At 40.1% G+C, this 22,400-nt stretch overlaps 1 protein-coding gene across 5 annotated transcripts; it reads left to right on the top strand.

Annotated features, from left to right (window-relative positions):
- Positions 1–50: 50 nt before the first annotated feature.
- ZFAND4 (zinc finger AN1-type containing 4) lies at positions 51–21,956 on the top strand. Of its 5 annotated transcripts, none has more exons than XM_048069173.2 (10): positions 51–186; positions 685–987; positions 8,189–8,264; positions 8,360–8,427; positions 10,046–10,232; positions 13,005–13,152; positions 14,027–15,208; positions 15,813–15,867; positions 18,933–19,050; positions 21,057–21,956. In XM_048069173.2, exons 2-10 carry the CDS (start codon positions 804–806, stop codon positions 21,190–21,192), a joined length of 2,154 nt encoding a protein of 717 aa, XP_047925130.1. In that variant the 5' UTR covers positions 51–186; positions 685–803; the 3' UTR covers positions 21,193–21,956. The 5 variants fall into 5 exon arrangements, with proteins under 5 accessions (XP_047925130.1, XP_047925129.1, XP_047925132.1 ...); XM_048069172.2 differs by lacking the exon at positions 51–186 and adding an exon at positions 234–392; XM_048069175.2 differs by lacking the exon at positions 51–186 and adding an exon at positions 234–392 and having other exon boundaries at positions 18,936–19,050.
- Positions 21,957–22,400: the final 444 nt, after the last annotated feature.

Here is a 22,400-nt window from a genome sequence, read left to right on the forward strand (position 1 = left end):
CAGCGGAGTCGCTGCATCCGGGCCCTTCCCGCGCAGGCCCCGCCCCTTAACGACCACAACAAGCGCCTCGAACGCTCTCGGCCCCGCCTTCCCCCGCCGGTACCGGGAGCACCGCCCCCGGAGAGAGCCGATTGGGCGAGCCGCCGCCGAGCGGCCTCCTCATTGGCCGGAAGCTCCCCGGGGGAGGTGATAAAGGCTGCACCCAGGCGGCGCGGGGGCTGCCGGGCGGCGGGCGGGCGGCGGCGCGGGCGGCTCCTGGCTGCCACCCCGCGGCGGCGGCGGCGGCTCCGTGACGGTGCCCGTCCCCGCGCAGCCGCCGGGCGGGCGGGCGAGCAGCGCGGGGGGAGAGGGGCCGGGTCGCTACCCCTCTGAGGGCCCGGCGGCGGCCGCAGGTAGGTGGGCAGGGAGCGGGCCCCGCCCTGGTGCCCCGGGAGAGCGGCGGGGCCGCGGGGAGAGGCCGGCGTGAGGTGAGGGGCGGCGGGGGCGGGCGGCTGCTGCCCTCCTTTGTTCGCGGCCGGGCCCTGCCGCCGCAGCCCGGAAGGTGCCCGGTTGCCGGCACCGTTTGTTGCGCGATCCAGGTGCTGACTGACTGACCGCCTGCTATCGGCTGCTGGGTTTTTCTTCTCGAACGAACCGGGCCGGCTGTGCTCGGGCGTTGTTAGAGCTGTGCTCGTTTCTTCGTAGGTGGAGGACCCCAAAGATGAGCAGCGACACACCGCACCTGTCCTCCGAGCTGACCTGGCTAGGAGCAGAGCGTAGTTTCCTGACGGATCGTCTTGCGAGGAAGTTATAAATCCTTTGTGATGGCCAACAAGAAGGAGCCTCCCTTTTTCAATGAAGATAACATGGGGCCGTTTCACTACAAACTTCCTTTCTATGAAACTATGGAGCTCTTCATCGAAACGCTCACGGGAACCTGCTTCGAACTGCGAGTTTCTCCCTTCGAAACAGTTATTTCTGTGAAAGCGAAAATTCAAAGATTGGAAGGTACTCCTCTCTGTTATTTCAGCTTAAACTTTACCACTTTAGGGGAAGTCTTGTTCTACAAACGATAATTCCTGAAATCAGAGCAGAAAATTTAAATTACTTATTTAATAATAGGCAAAGTAAGGTGCTCATTTTATGGCTTTGGTTTAAATGGATTTTTTTTTCTATTGTTTCGTTTTCCTATCAGCTCATATCTTAGGCTTCATCGGAATGGGTGTTTTCCCATTTTTTCCTCTTTGTGTGTGTTGTTAGTAAGATAAAGCATAAGAAATTTATGACAAATCATGAATTGTCTTCATATTATACGGCATGTAATCTTTTTGTTGTTCAGTGGATTATGTGACAAAATTTGCTTGTTAACCAGCAAGGGTTTTCAAAACTGAGGTTATAAGCTTGAGTCTCGCAGTATGTCTTTACTGCAGCTCCGAGCACACTTTAAACTTGGTGCTGTAGCTGTTGCTTCTTAGGTTCGTTGGTTTGTGGTAGTTTGGATTGTCCATGATACCGTAATCCCAAGAGTAATTGCTGTGCAGGCCAACCGCAAAGACAGCTTTAAGTTTCTGATTTGAGTTTTGTTCAGGTGACTGATGCTTTGCTGGCAGGTGTCTGGCTGAGTACTGCTTTGTCTTAATGTGATGAACTTGGCACGCGTCTTGTAAAGTGATAATCTCCTTTAATTTATGAGGCTGGTCTGTTGGTCTGGCTAATGAAAGCAGAAAATATGTGTTGAATTAGTCTTCTCTCACCCCTTTCTCAGCCTGCATGGAAGAACATGATTGCGTCTTCTCGCTCTGTAAGCCTAACAGAACTGTGTGACTGCATGAGCTGCCAGTTGCTTATTTCAAAACAAGGGTTCCTGTTTACTCAGTACTTGTCCATGGGTTTTAATGCTTCTGTCTGTGGAAGCCACCTTTTGGGAGACGTAAATACGATGCTTTAGATTAAATTGAGGATACTCTCCTCCTCTTATGGAAATCTGTGCTAATGAACTGAAACATAAGAGTTGCAACAGTAAGGGTGATATTTTGCTAGAGAGATTACATACTAGAAGCTCCGCTATGCGCATAACACCAACTGTACAAGGTTCAACAAGGCCAAGTGCTGGGTCCTGCTGGGGCACAACAATCCCATGCAATGCTACAGGCTGGGGGAAGAATGGCTGGAAAGCTGCCTGGAGGAAAGGGACCTGGGGGGATTGGTCAACAGCTGGCTGAATATGAGCCAGCAGTGTGCTCAGGTGGCCAAGAAGGCCAACAGCATCCTGGCTTGTGTCAGAAATAGCATGGCCAGCAAGGAAGTGATTGTTCCCGTGTACCCAGCTCTGGTGAGGCTGCACCTCGAGTACTGTGTTCAGTTTTAGGCCCCTCGCTACAAGAAGGACGTCGAGGTGCTGGAATGTGTCCACAGAAGGGCAACAAAACTGATGAAGGGCCTAGAGAACAAGTCTGATGAGGAGCAGCAGAGGGAGCTGGGGTTGTTTAGCTTGGAGAAAAGGGGGCTCAGGGAAGACCTTATCTCTCTATAGTTACCTTAAAGGAGGCCACAGTGAGGTGGGGATCAGTCTCTTCTCCCAAACACCAAGTGATAAGATGAGGAAATGGCCTCAAGTTGCGTGGGGGGAGGTTTAGGTTACATATTAGGGAAAATGTCTTTACCGAAAGGGTTGTAAAGCATTGGAACAGGCTGCCCAGGGGAGTAGTTGAGTTGCTGTCCCTGAAGGTATTTAAAAGACACGTAGATGTGGTGCTTAGTGACGTGGTTTACTGGTGGACTTGGCAGTGCTAGGTTTATGGTTAGACTAGATGATCTCAGAGGTCTTTTCCAACCTAAATGATTCTCTTCTACTCTATTCTATAACTAGAGTTTACATTAGGGTAGCGATGTGGACATGCTTTTGTTTCCTGTGGACAAGGCCATAATTAAACATGAGTCAGAGAACGTGTTGAGGAACTCCTGGAGGCTAGAGGTGAAACAGGACAAGGAAAGGTGTTTTTTTTTTTTCTTTTTCTTCCGTGGTTGAGTATAACACCGGGAGAGGTGTGAGCAGATACACGATACAGTGATACAGTCAAGTGAATTGAAAGGGAGCATAGGCAATAGAGTACAGGAAAAGGTAGGCTATAGAGACCATACAGAAGAAGGAAAGAGCTTTAAAGGCTGCATGAAAATACCAGTGGGAAATGTGAGAGAAGAATTTGAATTTCCTGTAGTTCAAAACAGAAGACTGCAAATTGGCACACTGAACTATATCTACAGCCTATTGTTGTGGGCTGGGTGAGCCTAGCTTAAAAAAGCATCACAATTACATGAGATCAGTACTAAGGTTGTAGCTTTGTTTATTAGGAATTTGGTTTACATGTTGTAGTTCTTAGGATGATAAAGCAGTTAGTGACTTAGCTGCCTGCTGTGTTGAATTAATTATTAATAAGTAAATTTCATTAAAACACAGAAGAGTTTGCTGGTGCTTACCACTGAATTGTTAGAAGTCAGATGAAATACTGTAATACTCCAGAATACAATTAAAAGATCTGCAACTTCCCAAGTCATAAGTCACTATACCTTGGAGGGGAGAAGGCAGAAAAAACTGGTTATGTGTGTAACTGTGAAGGGAACAGAGGCTATGACAAATCCATTTTATATTGCATTTGAGGCTACCATTGCATGATTTTAAAAAAACAAACAAAAAACCAGCAGCTTCTCGGTACCGAAGTTCTGCTGTAATGTACAAGTTGAAACAATGAATCACCCATGTGAAGGGAAAATCCTGAAGTAATTTTGTGGTTGTGGTCTAGCACGGGAAGCGGAATGCTTACTTCTGTTCCCGTTGCAGCAGCGATTTTTCACTTTTTATTGCTGTATCGTTTCAACGTTCATGGGCTGTGAACCTCTCTGGGCATATCTGCCTGCAGAATGCCTCCTACGTATACTGCTAGGAGACACTACGGGGCCCTGGGCGTGCGTGTTGTCTCCATGGACTGATCTATGTGTGAGGAGGATGGTAGAAAAGCATGCAAAATAAGTTCTGGAAAATGATTAGTCTTGCTGACGTCTCCAAGCACAAAATTTTAAATCATATCAGAAGTTAACAGAATTGTTCAGTTGTCATCAGCGTCTCTAATTGTATGAGGCTAATGCTAAAACTAAATCAAGAGGTGACCTCTGTCAACAACTGGGATATTGATAGCTGCAGACTGTAATAAGAATGGATAGTATGGGTGTCATGTAAGGAATTTTCAATACTTCTGATACCGTCTGTCATTCTTGGTACCTTTTTAATGATCTGATGGGAAAGGGTTTGTTTAGACAGCTGCAGTAGACGTCGGTATCCTACTAAAAAAGAGCTCCATTACCTCCAGCTGTCTCATTCCAGTTGGTTTTAGCCAGTGGATATGGGTTAAAATGCATTGATGGGTTCTAGCACATCTGAAAACTTCAGTGCAAATCAACTTGTAAATTGGAGTTAAAGCAGACTCAATGTGTGTGTTTGGATGCCATCCAGGCATTTGTCTCAAATATGTTCCATGCAAAGTGAGCACTCGGTTCCCAAAACTTTGGTTTGTTATAATGATGACTTTGGAGCTACCAGTCATCTCTAGTCTCAGATTCACTGAATGAGCCTTTTTAGGTGGTGTACTAGAGAAGAACTAGCTCCCTTTGTCTCTGCTGGTGGCATAAAAGCCAGAATACTCTCAGCCAGCAGCAGGATGTGGTATTGTGAGCAGTGCTGCCTGCTCCCTTGGTTCTACTCAGTATTTTAAATCAGGACCATGTGTTGATGATCATAGGTAGGACGCTACCTGGGTTTCAAGGCGATGAGAGAGTCTGAGATTTAACATAGGAATCGTGATTAAAAATAGCAGGAGTTCACTAGAAGAGGAAATAGCATTTATTTAAATGAGAAGCACTGGTCACTCCCTCAGGTGATCTTTCCTTGCTTCCTCCATTGCACAAGTCTTTGTGGCTGCTGAGCTGGTCAAGGTTTAGTATTCTTCATTCAGAAACACAAGTTATTATATTGAATTTTAAGGAGCATTTAGACAGCACATGCCTAGTGGTGATTAATTTTTTGATCTGTAAAATAATTGTAGATAATACCTGGAAATATGTACGCTAATGTAGGTTACCGTCATGTAAATGACAGCTGGGGATTTTGACAGTTATAAAACCAGTACCTGCTGCTGTTAGTTGTTGGAAACCTTTGCAGCTCTTCCATAATGTAGCTAGGTAATGGGGCAAAATGAAGACCGTCGACCCAGCCTTGCTGTAGGAGGAACACAAAGTAAATGTTTAAGAAAGTCTCCAGCAATTTCAACATTAGATGAAAGATAAGTACACTGAGTTTGAACTTTGACTTTGAAATATTTGTGTTTTTAAGTGTAGTAACCTTCCACCCACAACATAAAATCAAGCTTGCTCTGAAATCTATGGGGTTTTTTGGGGGGTTCAGCCCACATCAGTTTCTATGAGCTTACTTGGCGTGCCAGAAAGAAAAGCAAAGGAGTGAACCTTAAGGGTGTGACTGACAGGATGATTCAGAGACAGAATCAAATCCCTACTTCCCTCTTCTGTGCCCCCCTTGCCACCATTTTAGTAAGTCGTATTTTCTATTGAAATGGCTGCAGATGTGCTGACAGCCTGAAGGAACTTCTTTTCTCCCACAGCATCATTTGGCTTGCCCACTTCCATTTGAGTGTTGAGCTTTAGCTTTTTGCCCTGTTTTCCTTTCTGCTCAGGACCGATTTAGAGCAGACCAGTGATACAGTCATGTGCTGCTTCGGGAGGAGGGGGTAGCAGATGATTATCTTGCAGTTGTCATTATGGTTGCCAATTCCATGCACTGATCCCCTGTGCAAATGTCTCTTCAAGAAAGGCTTACTATAATCCAGAAAAGGAACAGCTGATGCATATTTTCTTGCACTTGAACCTATAAAGCACATACCGTTTCATTTGTGTATAAGTACAGAATTCTTAGAAAGCAGCATAAAATGGAATTAGTAATAAAGACTCGTCTGTTTCCCATTACACCAGAGTATAGTGTTTTCATCTGTTCATCAAAATTACATTGTCATTGTTGGATGAACAAAACCATGCTTCACTGCAGCACTGCCAGTTGCGAGGCAGCCTTTTTAACATAGACTCTCTCAGTTTATCAAAGTAATTGGAAATTGCTCCTTGGAGGCTGCTGAAACCATAACAAATGCAGACAGTAATGACTGTTTGTAATCAGAGGACTACAAAACAACAAAGAAAAGAACTTCACTGCAGACTTGCTGGCTCTTGCCAGCATGTTCTTGTTTTGCTTATGCTGCAGACTTGAAACATAACCAATAACCAGTTATTCAATAGCTGGCAGGGTAACAGCTATTATGTTAGTCTACTATATGAATACATTCCCCTCATAAAAGTCTTGTGTACTTCGGAGGATACAAGACTCGTTCTGACTGCCTTCCAAGTGCAGTAATGGTGTGTCGGTCATTCATAAAAGACAAAATCTAGATGCTAGCTGTGGTGAGAAAAGGACATGACGATCTTCTCTAAAACTTATTAAAAACTATGATAGTTGCACCAAAATGCAATCCGTCTTTTCCATGGGGGTGTCCACTTAGCAGGTTTTCTGCTTGTCTCTTGAATCTGCTTGGACTTTCACCAGAATTTGGCCCCCTTTTCTTCCTTGCTGGTGGTGGGTGTTGGTAGCCTTGTGCCTTTTCTCCGGTGTTAGAAGGGGCTACTGAACTGACCTTTTGCTGCTGCTTGCCAAGCACAGTTGCAAGCCTTGGGAAGCTGAGGTGTTTTTGGCGAAACAACTGGAAGACTCTGATCTTTGGATTCCCCTTTCCCCAGGTGCATTTTGAGAAGTCTGTGTAGTACTGCTACTTACATCTCCTTTTATGTATCTGAGCATGCAAATAAGCAGTGAATGGCACAATCTGACACTAAAGCATCCAAGATGAAAGTATATGATGAGATTACTTTAATGTAACCTTTTGGAAAATGTATTTATAATTTTTGGTGCTTAAGCTGAAGAGTGGTGTTTGGGCCATTTTCAACAAATAGTTCTTGGCCTCTATAGATTCCAGTTTAATTACATTTTTTCAGGAACGCACAGTGAAATCTTAATTACCTGGGTTTCACTAAGCAGGCTGAACAGAATTTACTTCCTTTTGATGCCGAAGGGAAGATTTTATTTACTTTTTTCAAAGGCAGAAAAAGCTGTTCATCTTTGCAGTAGCCCTCATGGTTTTTGGTGGTCAGAAATGTGTCATCCTTTCATAACTGTCCTGGTTGGTACTCTATTCAAAATATGGAAAGTGGCAGCATCCTAATAAAACTGTGTGAAGACCTTGGGTTCTACCTGCTCGTGCTTATTTTCTTTAATGTGTGTTAGATTTGTATTTAAATTACTTGACTGTATAGGTAAGAGGAAATAGTCCTTGTGTAGACTGTAGATCCTTAATAAGGAACAAATATTTTGTATGCTTGCCTCTTTTTAACAGAAGTCATTCTAAATCTGTCCCAGAACTTGAGCTGGAAATGAGTATTACTGGATATAAACAATAAAGCATTCTGATGGCTTAAAAGAACACCTAAAGCAAGTAAAAGTTTTCTAGTATGAAGTTTACTGTATTGTACATGTGAACTTTCAGGTTCCAAGTCAAACAGTAATAAAAACACCTTTATTGCTGTCACCTGAGCTGTTAACCGAGCTGCCACCAGTTACTTAATGCGACCTTGTCTTTACTGTCAGTAACACAGAATGTCAGTCTGATAAACTATTCAGCAGCTCTGTAGTTAGAAATTTTATCCCATTTTTCCTGTAAGTAAACAGAAGACTCTGAGGTACAGATTAACATTTGTATGGGAAGAACACAAACCAACCCTCCCTTGACCAGTGACTGGAAAAGAGCAGGTATTCAATAAGTCTGAAGCAACTGAATGCTTCTACAGACCTCTTGAGCCAAGTGATTGAGCTCCATTTGCAAGCACAAACTTACTGAAAACCCTAACTTTGTTCTTAATAATTATTCGGTAGGTTGGACATCATGACTCGGCTGCAGTCCAAGTGCATGTCCTTGCCCTGCTTCGTTTCTTCTCTTATCTCCTTTCTCACCTCTTTTCTATATACCCCCGTGTTCTTCCAAAAGCAAAACTCCCCCAAAACCCTCCCATCAAACTCTACTTTTAATCTTTTTTCCCCCTTTAGGTATTCCTGTCTCTCAGCAGCACTTAATTTGGAATAATATGGAACTGAAGGATGACTGTTGTTTGAATGATTATAAGTAAGTATAGAATAAATTTGCAATGAATGTTTCTATATGATTGTTAGTATAGGCAATGGAAAATGCTATAAAAATGTATTTATTGTTATTTACAGCATTTCAGAAGGCTGCACTCTGAAGTTAGTTCTGGCTATGCGAGGTGGACCTATTAACACTAGAAGAGGTAGGTGTTAACTTTGTTAAAAATGATTGTTTTCATGTAACATAACTGTAAACAGCTTGCAGCTAGCTGAATTAAAATTTTAAGTTGTATTACTGCAGGAGAATTATGTTAGTCTTTGTTTCAAGAGAACTCAGTGCCATAAGAGGACTGACTGTCACCTAGCAGCAGTTGACAGTAGGATAATTCCATCTCTGAAAGGTTTTCTGTAAATGTTTAGCTGTTCTTCCCGAAAAATACCCTGTTAGGAGTCCTGAGTACTAATAAAAGAATACAGGGATATGACTTAAAGTGACAAACACAATTGGGAAATTACTTTTTTCCATGTAAAATTGAAATGATTGAACTAAAGTACATTTTATTTTATTCTGCAGTGAGAGAATTATCCAAAATTAGGCTCTTCACAGGGAAAAAAAAGGGGGGGGATTCCAGTAATTTTATTTTGGACCCGTTCTTCTGACTCTGAAATAAACTTACCTCTGAAGTAAAAATAATAAATTTAAAAATAATTTGTGGGAGGGGCTGGCCTGCCTCCTCTGTTACTGGTTCTACTTAACTTGATACCTTTGGGTTATACAACTCTAATTGTACCTTATGCTTAATGAACTAGAGGTCTTCCAAGATGTTTTGTGTCATACTTCCCATCTCCTATTTATCTGCAGTAGGGCTTAAGAGAGATGTGTAAAGGTTTGTTCTACAATCACCAATATAGAAAGAATTTCTCCTTTAAGCTTTTGTAAATCAGGGAGGGGCATAATGTGATGATCTTACTGGGCCAGCTATTCAGTAACTTGAGTCGATTTCTTAGGCTATTCGTTCCGTTTTTTCCACACATATCTCAGTGTTGGTGGGACAGATTTTTGTGAAGTGACATCCTATACGTTAATGGAACAAGAAAAGAGAGTGGTAATGTGATAGTAAGGAGGAACAGCTAATTTAACAGAATGAACCGGACTCCTTTAATTCTGAAGTTTAGATTTGTATTTATCAATTCAGCCAGCCTGCTGTATGTGGGAAGTAAAAATACCTCCCAAGCAGTCTCCAGAATATGTGTGGTCATAATAAGGTCGTCTGTTGCTTTTCTGTATGGTTTGGTAGGTGCTGCTACATTTTTTCCTCTTATATCTGTCAGAAAAGCTGAGAGTAGGACAGTTTAGAGTATGTATGAAATGGAATAAATTATAGTTAGGTGATTGAACAGAAAGAAGTTTTCAGAGGATGGATTATTAAAACAATTGGCCTAGTAGTTATCTTCTAAACTAGTTTATTTACAAAGACTTCTTTGTTGTTTCTTAGTCTCTGTTTGCTAATAACTACACTGAAGTGTAGAGTTGCATAACTGGCAGAGAGGGACCTGAGCCAGATGTTTTGTGTGTACCTATTTAAGCATCTAACTTGAATCTAGAGAATGCCACTTACAAAACAGCAGGAATGTTTGAAATTGACTATTTCAAGTTGAATCTTATTGCTGTTGTTTTTCCAGAGGACAGGCCTGTTAAAATGCTTCTGTATCATAACTACAGTTGACTTTAGGCATGGTCTGAAAATGTGAGGGGTTTGCCAGAAATATGGGACTTCAAAGGTGAAATAATTTGGTTTTATTCTGTTTTTCTCTTTGTAGTTCCTGTAGAAGACCCTATAAGGGAAATGGCTGAATACATGGATCCTGGTAGAGATGAGATCTGGGAGAAAGGGCCATCTAACAAACAAGTTACCTTCTTGGTATATCGAGAAGGAGATCAGTTGAATTTCTTCCGTGTGGTAGACCGGGGAGATGGCACTTTAACACCATTATCTGAATCTTTGAGGTAAAGTTGGTTTTAATCTTACTGTTATTCATCAAGATGGGGATGCTGTGTTGACTTTGTCAAAAGAATATCTGGAATTTTGGAAGAATGGTGCCCTAAGGGCTACCAAATTGCAGTAACTGAGAGGCCTAACTACACAGTAGGACTTTATGGTCAGTGGTCATGCTAACTGTTGTCTATTTGTGTGTGTCAGTAAAGTGAGGTAATGCTGACCTTGTGCTTGAGGCAATTCCAGTCCCTTCCCAAAGAGAACTTTACATGAGAGAGTCAACTTGGCCATAGGGATATTAAAAACTTCTGTTAATCAAAAAAAAAAAAAAGCTATAAAAAAACTTTTACATCTTAAGATATTTATTTAGTATTATATTTAGTATTGTATAGATTTCTCTGTTCATGATGTAAATCTTCTTTTCCGTATGGATATGGCTTGACCATAGTTTAAGTCAGGAAGTTTAGTCAGGAAGATAACTGATTAGCAGCGCAAAGACCTGACGGGGTCTGCCTGAAGTTTCAGAAAAACTGTTTTTATTTTTTGTTTTTATATGTACTTAAAGAATTACTAATAGAGCTGGCCCTTGGATGTAACTAGACCTCAGATTAGTTACTGTTGAGACCCCAAACTTGTCTCAGAATGGAAGTACTGATATAATCAAATGAATGAGACTGTCACGTATGCTACCGTGTTACAGTAAACAGACTGCTAGTCTGTTTCTTCCTGAAGCTACCAAAATTGATAAAATCTATTGGAAAAATATTAGATTGTCTTTATACTGCAGCTTTTGGTCAGGTTTCTTAATCTCCTGAAGAACTTAATATTTGTACAGGTGTAAGAAAAGGAGTTGTACCGTTGTAGGGACTATCTGCATTTTCTCCAAGACTAAGGTTTGCAGTGTTTTAAGTAACTCTTCTTGCTCCTGTTTGAAAGCAATGAAAGCAAGGTCAGCTTGTCTCACATTAGCAGAATTCAGTGACTACAATTTATAAATGGTTTTGTTTTATAGTTCTCCAGATCATTTTACTTTGCCTGCATTTACGTTAACGGTTAAAACTTGACAAGGTGTAAATACATTGATTATTGTCTCTGGGTTAAAATAAAATACCTGAAATTGTGGTAGAGCACTGGTGGCAAGAAAAAAGTGTTTTAACAAGATATGGATCATCTTTGAAGCACACGTTTTACAAGCAAGATCTCAGGAACGTTGATACCTGTGGACAAAGTCAATTAAAAAATGGACTATAAGAGCAAAGATCCCTGTCCCAACTCTCATAACTTTACAATCATGTTAAAGGAAAAACTCCTTTATTAGCCCTTTTTTGGTGTTTTTTCTCTTATTTAGTCAGAAAATGCAAGAAAAAGAGTAGCAGTTTTTTTGCATAAAGGGGAAGAAAGGAAACATGACTGTTGCATCCCTTTTCTTTCTATCCTTTTCTTGAATGAAGGGGAGTTCAAAGAATGGGTCTGAGTAGACAGCTGAAGTCTTTGCAGATTTAAAATTCTGAAATAATTCTATAGTGTTGGTTCTTTACCAGGAGAGGTATGTAATGTTTATACTGACCGTTCCCATACAGAGCTGTTCAGTTTCTAGTAAGAAATGACTGGGCTGTTCTGCTGCCATCTTGTTCTTAAAAATCTGTCTCCCAGCTGTGTTGCCTTCTGAATTTTGCTACATTTTAGGAAATGGATTGGGAGAGTCAGTACAAACACACTGGCTCTTGACTAAAGCCAACAGAGTATTTCCAAGAATCAGGTAAGATGCCAGCTTTAATTAGTGGAAAATTTTTTGGTACTGACTTTCCCACGACCCTTAATTCTTCCTTGGTCTTATTTAGAGAGAAGAAACTTTTGTTATATCTCCTAAGACATTTGTATGAACACAAGGGAATTGTCTGATTGTCACCATTTCTAGTTGTTGACAGCCTAATGGAAAAATTAAAACATTCTAAGATGTACTATATACAGTGTTGAAAATGCATCAATTTGTAGTGAATAGACACTCCTAATCGTTCTTTTATTTCTCTGTCAAATGTTGGATGTGTGTTGGTGATTAATGCTTCATAGGAAAAACAATTCAGATAATGACTTTAAAACATTGTCTTTTTCCATTCTGTATTCTAACAGAATGCAAAACTTCAATGTGATGCTGTAAATTTCCAGTGACTGAGTTAAAATATTTTGTCTTAGGTCTAGCAATTCTAATCTGTATAATTTTTTTTTCCAAATGTGAGACTTTTTGGAAACCTAAACTGATCCTTTTTTATTTTTTGTTTTTATTTTGAAAAGGAGAAATAGAATATCACATCCACATGGGTGACCCCTCCATTTCCATTTATGGTGAGAACACCCCTCAGGATGGATAGAAATTTGGACTTTCCTTCCATGCCAGTGTCTGATTAATTGGAAAACTGATCAGCTTGTTGTCTGAATCACACTGTTAACAGCTTTGGCCATACCTTCAGGAGACACTTGTGGAACTGGATATTCCCTCTGTGGGGAAAATATATAGTGAGTGTGAACCAACTGTATATGGTATAAAAACTTCCCAGAAGTGGGGCTATGTTCTGGTTTCAGCATCAGCACTTTGTGTGAGCAGTCTAATAAGGAATGCTTATTTTCTAAAATAAATGGATTTGAAATGTCTCTGCAAACGATTTTACGTAATGCTTTGTCAACAGATCACCTACGGATTTGACTTTCTAGTTGTGAGAATACTCTACATTGAAAACAATTAAATTACTTAGAGGGTGAAAACAAATTTCTTTTATTACTTTCAGTGGTGGTTCAGTGTATAACTTATATGCTGATGATGAAGATGAGACGGAGGCATCACCTTCTGGCCAACAGATTATTGAGAATTCAATTACTATGAATAAAATGAAACTGCTTAAGGCAAAGATGGAGAATATGAATCTAAGTAAAAAGGTAAAGCTATGATTTCAATTCTTTTATCATTAAATGGTTTGTACTTTCCCAATACTGGCTTTTCTAAAAAGCAGGTCAGATACTTTACTGTCTTGGGAAGTAGAGTGATAAAAGGGTATATGGCTTAATATCTGATTAAGAAAGAAGAATGCTATTTTATTAAAGTTCTTCTGTTGTGGGGCATAGCCTTTACCTGGATCAACCTGTCAGGATTCGAAGAATTCACTACTGGTCCTGGATATGTGTTTGTTTTGGTGTTCTTTTTGTGTGTGTGGTTTTTTGTTTGTTTTATATATATTATGTTTTAAGTAGTGTTGTTTTACATCAATCCTCTGGTAGAAAACAGTGTTTCTCTTAAATGGAACTTCTGAACTTGTTCTTAAGTGGAACTTAATTTTAAAATTGCGATTAGAAATACTGTAACTAAAAGGCCTATAAAACTAAATACAAGAATGAGATTGCCTGGCAGATAAAAATACAGGTGGCGTTCAGGAGATCTGGATTAGTAAAATTATTTAATATCTGTCTTGGTTCCCTAGATGTAAGATGAAAATATTACACTTTTTCTTTCGTTGTTGGTCTTGGCTGAGACCCTAAGCTCTTCTGGATAACTTTGATGGCATTCTGGTTTCCCTTTTCTTATTCCTCTGACACGTGGCCTTTTCTGATTGTAATCTTTGATTTTAATATTGTGATGTTACTGTGAAATTTTGGTGGTTAGCAATACATAAGAGAGTAGAGTGAATGATTGGGTGGTCATCTCTGGCCGTATACTGTCAGAATTCGTGGGAATATGATTTCAGCAAGGTCTTTGAATGCTTCCATAATTTAAATACTAACTGTTGTTGTGTGTTTTTTCCTTGTTTTTTAATAGCCTAAAAAAACTGTCAAAGTGAAACCTCGTCCTCCAACAGCTCCTCGACCGTCTAGTGGCTCAGCAGCTGCTGCTCGTCACCGGTTTTTAAGAGTGCTCCCCCATATTGGACAGTCCTGCCTACCTCCTCCTGGGAATTCATATCCTTCGGAGTCTTCCCAAAATGCACTTTCAGCGTTGGCTTCTTTGGCCACTGCTGGTAGAACAATGCCATCCACAACTAATGACTTTCTTAAGGAAGATGACACTTGGCAGAGTGCCTCTTGGTCTCATTCGGTTAGTAGCATCAGGTTACCACCAAAAATATCTCGTGTTGAACTAGAAAATGCAAAAGTACCTACAAATAGTATTCTGACTCCCGTTTCATCTCTGTCTGCAAACTTGGAAAAAGTATCTGAAAATGTGACCTCAGCAAGTGAGGAAGATTCTGTTTTGTATCCGAATCTAACAAATGTAGAACTGTATGGAACAGAAGAAAAACTTCTATCTGAAGCAGATGCTTTTGCTTTGTTAACAGAAGCAAGCACCACCGAGCAGTGTAGTGAGATATATGATATAGGAAAAGTGAACCCAGAACTTGAACTGTCTGATGGAGATGAAGAATCTAAGGTTTTAGAACAGCATAGAAAACCTATTAGTAAAGTGCTGAGCACTGCAGCAATGGGGACTGGACTTCTCAGTACTCATGAACTAAGTCCTCGGAAAAATTCGCTTTTGTCACCTCTTCGTTATTCAGCACAAGTGACACATCACAGTTCTCTGAAACCACAAACACAACCCAAATGCTTTGAGGCTGATAACTTGAGATCTACAGCCTCCCCAAATGTGCTTCGATCTTTGGAAGTCCGTAGTATAGCAGACTCCTCTTTTTCTAGGACTACTAGATTTCATAGCATGAAAGTAGATTCACTTGGCAAGAGACCTGATGTAACTGCTAAAGCAGAAGCTAGGGACATCACAGATGTGACTAACAAGGCATCCAAAGAACCTGTGAGTTCTGTAAATAACTTAGGATTTCTAGCTTCGCTGGCCCGAAGCGCAAACAGGGAAAGTTTACAGAGTTCCTGTGGGACAGGCAGGTTTCGGACTTCTGGTATTGCACTACCTACAAATCTTCAACATTTTCAGGAAGAAAGCTTTAGGAAAACTACTCCTCCAAATGAAGCTGCTGAATATATTCTAGTGAGTACTAATACCCCTAAAGGAGTTGGGGTCTTCCTGTCCCTTCTGGTGTTGGCATTATCTAAGCCGTACTTTGTGTATGTCTATGTGTCTTTTCAGGGAACGCAGATGGGGTGGGGTGCATACATAAATCTCTACTAGTCTAAAACTGTTTTCTAAATTCCTGTTGGTATATTAACTGCATGCTTATCTAAATGGGTCCTAGAAGTAATTTTTCTTAAGAATTAAAGTGGTTGTTTAGTTCACAACTAAAATTATTAGCTATTGTAATGATAAAATTGTGACTGAAGTGTCATCTTACTTCTCCTGCTGCTCGCTAATTGCCACTTAATCCAAAGTTTTCCCTGTGACTGGCACCATATGCTCCTAGCTTCAGATCTCTAATGTACTTTATTGTTTTGTATGTTGTGAAGTACAGGGAGATTATTAATTTGAGTAAGGCTTTATATTGTAGAATTTTAATTTCTTCGTATGGAAGTGTTGGACTGTTTTTGTAAGTCTATTGATTGATACAGCATTGGTTTCAAACAATTTGATACCAGACTGCCTAATCTTTCATTTAATTTCCATCTGCTAGTAATTTCCTTGTGGAATTTTTTTTTAGTCTGCTCATGCGCTTGGAATGAATGGAATTAACGCAGCTGTAGGGAAAAGAGTAGGTAAGTAATATGACTTCAATAATAATTAAAGATGACTCCCCGATATTTTCTGATTTATTACATATTTAGAGGGCAAGGATCATATTTTTGTAAGGCATACGTCTTTGAAAGTCCTTGCTGTGTTATACTTCTGTAGCATGGTATAACCTTAAATATTTTAAGCAATTCTTTAATATACAGATGTCATTCTGATCTTGGATAGATATGGCTGTGACTCTTCCCTAGCATTTTTTAATACTTAATGAGTGCTGCTTGTCGTCGTTAGAAATAAAACATGACTTTCTGCTCTGAAGTTTCCAAAAGACCAGTTCTGCGAATACTTCTGAGTGTACTAGAATCAGAGGGACTATATTCATTGGTAGCATTTGCTCTAGGACTACAGCCTTAGCCAAAACAATTCTGCAAAAGGAAAGCGGGGAAGACATGGATACCGAAGACCGTTGATATGCTGATTTTTTTATAATTTTGCTCTTTCTACCCTAGTCTTGTTAACTGTATTGTGTTTAATGCTTAACATCTACTGAAAAAGGATATTATTTGCCTAAATGTGAACTTATGTGATTATTTCTCTCAGGAGGAATGAAGTTGTCTAGAGGAGCACTAAAAAACTCTTAATCCATATGAGTTGGTCTCTAGCCTGAAGCATCCAGGCTGTATGTCTTGGGTAGAAGAATGGTCGTGAGCCTAGACCGTATTATCTCTTTAGGAGTGTAAAACAGTTCAGGGGATGTATCTCCTGACTTCTCTGTGGAAAAATGCTTGGCCAAGAAAATAATTGTCCTGGGTGTGTTCAAATGCCTATGTAGGTAAAACTGTACTTGCTGAATCTTGTGGTGTTTTTATCCTCTCCCCATGGATATGTTAAACTGGTAAATACAATGATTTGCTTCCACATCTTCTGCAGTCAAAATTAATAAACACATCTGTCCATAAATTCTCCGTGGCCAAAGAGGTGATGCCCTAACAGGCAAATCTGCAGGATGGGGAAGCCTACCTTTTTGTCACCTGCTCCATTTTGGATAGAACAGTGATGAAGAGATTACTCTGGACTATTTTGTCAGACAAAAGTGTATTTTCCAAAAGGTTTCAGGCTTGTGAAAGACTAAGTGGGTGTCATTATGTCCAGTGGAAAGGGACCTGGGGGGATTGGTCAACAGCTGGCTGAATACGAGCCAGCAGTGTGCTCAGGTGGCCAAGAAGGCCAACAGCATCCTGGCTTGTGTCAGAAATAGTGTGGCCAGCAAGGAAGTTACTGTTGCCCTGTACTCAGCTCTGATGAGACCGCACCTCGAGTACTGTGTTCGGTTTTGGACTCCTCGATACAAGAAGGACATCAAGGTGCTGGAGCGTGTCTGGTGAAGGGCCTGGAACACAAGTCCTGTGAGGAGTGCCTGAGGGAGCTGGGGTTGTTTAGCCTGGAGAAAAGGGGGCTCAGGGAAGACCTTATCACTCTCTAGTCACCTCAGAGGAGGCTACAGTGAGGTGGGGATCAGTCTCTTCTCCCAAGCAACAAGCGGTGAGAAAATGGCCTCAAGTTGTGCCAGGGGAGGTTTAGATTAGAGATTAGGAAAAATATCTTCACTGAAAGGGCTGTGACGGGAACAGGCTGCCCAGGGGAGTAGTTGAGTCGCTGTCCCTGAAGGTATTTAAAAGACACGTAGATGTGGTGCTTAGTGACGTGGTTTACTGGTGGACTTGGCAGTGCTAGGTTTATGGTTGGACTAGATGATCTCAGAGGTCTTTTCCAACCTAAATGATTCTGTGATTCAATATCATGCATGCTCTTGGGAGAAAGGTTATTGGTAATAATCACTTATGTAACTGGCCAAAGAACAGGTTTAGTTTGTTATCTTAAGGCCTTGATTTTATTTATAGTTACTTCCTGTTATAATTGCTGTGGGACTGTAAATTAGAGAACAGGTGTAGCATTTTTCTGTTTTGGTATGGCTCACCATGAGGACTGTCTTCAAGCTCTGTCTTTTTCACAAACTGGGCTAACTGATGCTTCTGGGATAGTATGCTTTTAGATGATGAAGTAGATGGCACTGACAAATGTTGCCTGGAAATTGCTATACTGGATAGCAGTGGGATGATAGCACTGTTTGGGAAATAGGACTGCAATGTGTAGTGACTACCTGGTGTTAACTGTTGCATGCAGCTACTGCACCTCAGCTGAGAAACGACTGTTGGGATTAAGGTGCACTGCACAAGGACCACTTCTCAGCTCATGAGGTCATTTTTTGGGCAGCATCCTGACAATATAGTGATTCAAGTACTGAAAAATGTTTGAGAGACTGTGTTGCATGTGTTCATTATCCTAGCATACGGTAAGCATGCATGAGTAAGAGCTTATTTCTGCAGAAGGAAGAAAGATGATTTTTCTTTATGTGCTCACCAGTTCTGAAGCAACAGCCAAGAATTATAGGACAAAAAAGAGAAAAATAAGCTTCTAAGTACAGAAGTCTAAGGAACATCCACAAAGTGCCTTATGAAACCTTAAAGCTAAATGGAGGTCTGTAGTCTAATAATGCACTTTTGTTGCAATCATGGAGTACCGGCAAGGTTTTAAAATGTTGCTATATTTATTTGACAAACTTAGATACTTAGATTGTTAGATACTGCATATACTAGATGCTATGTACTTGAGCGTCCAGTTGATTCTTCGGAAAGCTGTTGTGTGGGGTATTTTCCCAATTGCATTATGTATTTTCATTTTTGCATTTGGGAATAGTATTAGGAATTGTTTGACTTCTGTAACTTTTTGCTTATGTGAATTTTTAACGTATAAAAAATAGTGCATTGGACACCTGCATTGCACTGCCTTTTCCAAAGGTTATCCCGAGTTGGAAGGGACCCATAAGGATCATCACCATAAGGTTCATAGGCTTGAAGTGTGTTCACTGTTCTCGCTTTTGTGGTTTTGCTCCCTGTTTAGGCTTGGGGGTCCCACCTGAAGTATCCTAAGAAATGCAGATTGAATTTGGATTTCAGAAGAACGTTTAAGTAGTTTGTGGTCAGGAATAAATAAAATTAAAATGTCTTTGCTGTTTCTCTACTTCTGAAAGCAGGTGAAGCAACCCATCTTCCACCTGTGAATGGCTCAGTTCAAGCAAAAAAGAAAATTACAAAGCATTGCTTTCTTTGTGGCAAGAAAACTGGATTGGCAACCAGCTATGAGTGCAGGTAGGCTGCGTATATAACCAGCTGTTGTTTAAAATGGATAGCTGGGTAAACCAAAAGGTTTTCTGGGCTGCACGATACTCCTTGAACATAGGAAATCAAAAGAGAATTTACAAAAGAAGTTGAAAGAACTGTTTGCAATTCTCAGTTCAGCAAAACTCCAAGAAATAAAGCTCAGGAATGTTGTACTCGTTCTGCTGTTGAGGTGTACGTTCTTTGAGGAAAATCAAGAAATGCAAGTTATCAGGAAATAATGAAAATAATGAACATGTCATCATTCTTTTTTTTTTGTGATCATATAATACAGAAGACTGGTGAGGGGAGAACTTCCTGCAGATTTATGTCCTGAATACTTTATCAACAATAATTATTAACAACTTGAGGAAAAACTTTTTTTTTTTACAATTTAAGAAAATCTCCCTCAGATTTGGCCCTACTTGTAACACATCTGCACCGTTTGATTGCCTCGTACAAATTTCTATTTGACAACTTGAAAATTCATACGTGTTCAAATTCTTGTGAAACTTCAGTCATCTTTAAGTGCCTCAAAAGCAGAATATAAGAGTGCTGCTCCCCCACGTCATGGTTTGTAGGCAACGTAATGAGATTTGGCGCTTGGTGGTGGGCACTGAGATTAAAAAAAAAAAAGGCAAAAAGCACTCATTTGCTCTCAGTTCTCAAAGCTGTGTTTTTCCTAAGATACTCTTTTCTAAGTGTCATTTCCCATGACCTAGAAAAAGTTAGAAACTGCTGCACTGAGGGCTGCATTTGAAGATGATCTTGGTTCATGCCAAACAGCAGCAAAATAAAAGACTTCTGCCATTGGGGAATTGTGATGGGGAGTTTCAGGGTGAGGAACTACCTTCTTACTGACTCTTCAGTTTTTATGTTTGAAACAGTTTTGGACAATATAAAACTTATTACTGAGCAAATAGATGTAAGTTCTTCTAGAAGTAACTAAGCAGCTTGCTAAGGTTAAAAATGAAGTACATCTCCAGCCATACGACCTCTTACTAGAATGGAACATCAACCAAATGGAGAATATAGTCATATGAGAGAACTGGTGATTACAGGACCAAGAACCAAAGAAAAACAAGTTTGTTACCAGGCACACAAGCCTCAGGAACAGCTGCAAAGTTTATTGTGAACCCAGATAGGTAGATAAATAGAGAAGTGCAGTCTAATAGTGTGATATGTTAAGGTGGATAAGTAATGCTCAGTCTGTTTAAAGAGCATTCTGATTTTGGATGATGTCATTGCTTTACTGTCAAGAAGCAACTTAGTCAAGTACGTCAGGCAACAGGACGCTAATATTGATTTCCAAGCTCAGATTAGGTACAGCATATATGGTACCATTTTTCCTGCTAAGAGTCTTAGCTGGTGAGCTGTCAAAGCAAAATTATCATCTTAACTCATTCAATTTGCAACTGATTCTGGAATGATGCATGCTTAGCCGATCATATAGGAAGCTATGTTCCCTATAGTTCATCTGTCATCTTTACAGCTGACTAAATTGGTAATTACTAATCTGAGTTTATGCCAGGCAGAAATCATGCTGAACTAAACATCTATTTTGGTGGTCTCAATGATGTGGTGTTTTTTATTTGAAATACATTGTGGCTTTCACCTAATGCCATTATTTTAGTTCCACGTTTTTGTCCTCTGAAGTCTACCTACTGATGTTGTGTGAGGTCTTTAAAAAGAAAAGAAGGAAAATAAATGAGAGCCCATCGTTCTTAACTTATGTATTTGTGATCCTTGCTATAGCTGATTCCTGGTATACTGCTATGGTTTAATTTACCAGCTGAAGAGATCGTTGGGTCAAAACTGCAGCATTCAGTGACAACAATGTCATTTTGATTACCAGTTAATGTTATCAGTCAAGGATAATCGGAATCTAAGCAGTTACGTCAAACAAACAAGACGTGATTAAGCCAAAGGGTTCCCAGCATGTCAGAGAGTTAAAAGCTTCTAAAAGCTTGTAACTTCTAATATTCTTGATTCTTCAGATGTGGAAACAACTTCTGTGCAACTCACCGCTATGCAGAGACTCACACCTGCACCTACGACTATAAGAGTGCAGGAAGAAGGTATTTGCAGGAGACCAATCCCGTCGTTAGTGCACCAAAGCTTCCCAAAATCTAACATGGTTTTGCTGCATGTGGCCGTTCTGCCATTGAAGAATTATTACATTGAGAGAAGCACTTGCTTAAACTGCGTAATTTTGCCATGCTCCATATCTAAAGATTTGCCAAGTAACAAAAGCACATGAGGATGCATCCTATCGAAGAATAATGTGAACACTACTGCAGTTAAAACTTTTCTTCTTTAGTGAATGAAAAGTTAGTTTTTAAAAACTTACACTATGAATTAACTGTTACTGCACGTCTTGTGTTGTGTTTTATATTTGGAAAAGCTATTTCACTAGACAAGTCTTTAAAAGATGCACTTTACTAACTTCATTTACTGTATAACCAGACTTGAGGGGGTGTTGTAATGAGGGTGTCATGTAATGTCTTCTGTACTCTTGCGTTTTTTGTCCATTGCGTGGTATCTAAGTTATTTCACTAGAATGATCCTCCTCCCTCCCCTTTCTTCGAAGAGCCTGTTTTGAGATATCCGAGGTGGTAGTGCATTCTGCCCCCTGTTCCATTCAGATTGGTATTCATACACTGTGTATTCATTCTGAAAATAACATATCATGTTAATCACATTTTCTTAAAATAATACTGTTTATATGACAAATTTGTTTTTAAATAGAAAATCTTCCCCGTTGTTGACATTAAATATAAGGAACAACTTATTTTAACTTTTTTTGTAATCCTAGATTTTTTTAAGACTTCACAGCCTGGTTTGTTAAGATGTCGAATGCTGTTACTGGAAGAAATTCTAATAAATATTAAATTTTATTCTGGTTTATGATCTTATAGATGCACAAAATAACTCGTCCTGTTTCAAAGCACATTCCTAAATTAAAAGTTGGGCCTTGTTGGGGTGGGGAGAAGGGGATATTTTTACATCTGTATTTTTCAGAAGCACTGGCTCATCTCTGTTCCCACTGAAGCCACTGAAGTGGCAAAATTCACACCCACTTCATTAGAAACAATGTGACCAACATTGTGTGCTTTAAATGAATTAAATAAACCTCCTGGATGTGGCAGTAAAGGCAAAACGGGTATTCAACAAGTGGCATATTTTAATCTTGCGCATTTATCACCTCCTGCTGATACTGTAAAAAAAGGCAATTCAGTACTTACTTGCATGAGGCACCCCTAATGAGCATGTAGCTACTTCAGCAAGTGGCGTTTGGAGCTGTACCTGCTGAAAGCCTGACCTAAAGACTGTTCTCTTTC

Source organism: Anser cygnoides, chromosome 7 (genome assembly GCF_040182565.1).
Source record: "Anser cygnoides isolate HZ-2024a breed goose chromosome 7, Taihu_goose_T2T_genome, whole genome shotgun sequence".
In the NCBI taxonomy this organism is placed as follows: Eukaryota; Metazoa; Chordata; class Aves; order Anseriformes; family Anatidae; genus Anser; species Anser cygnoides.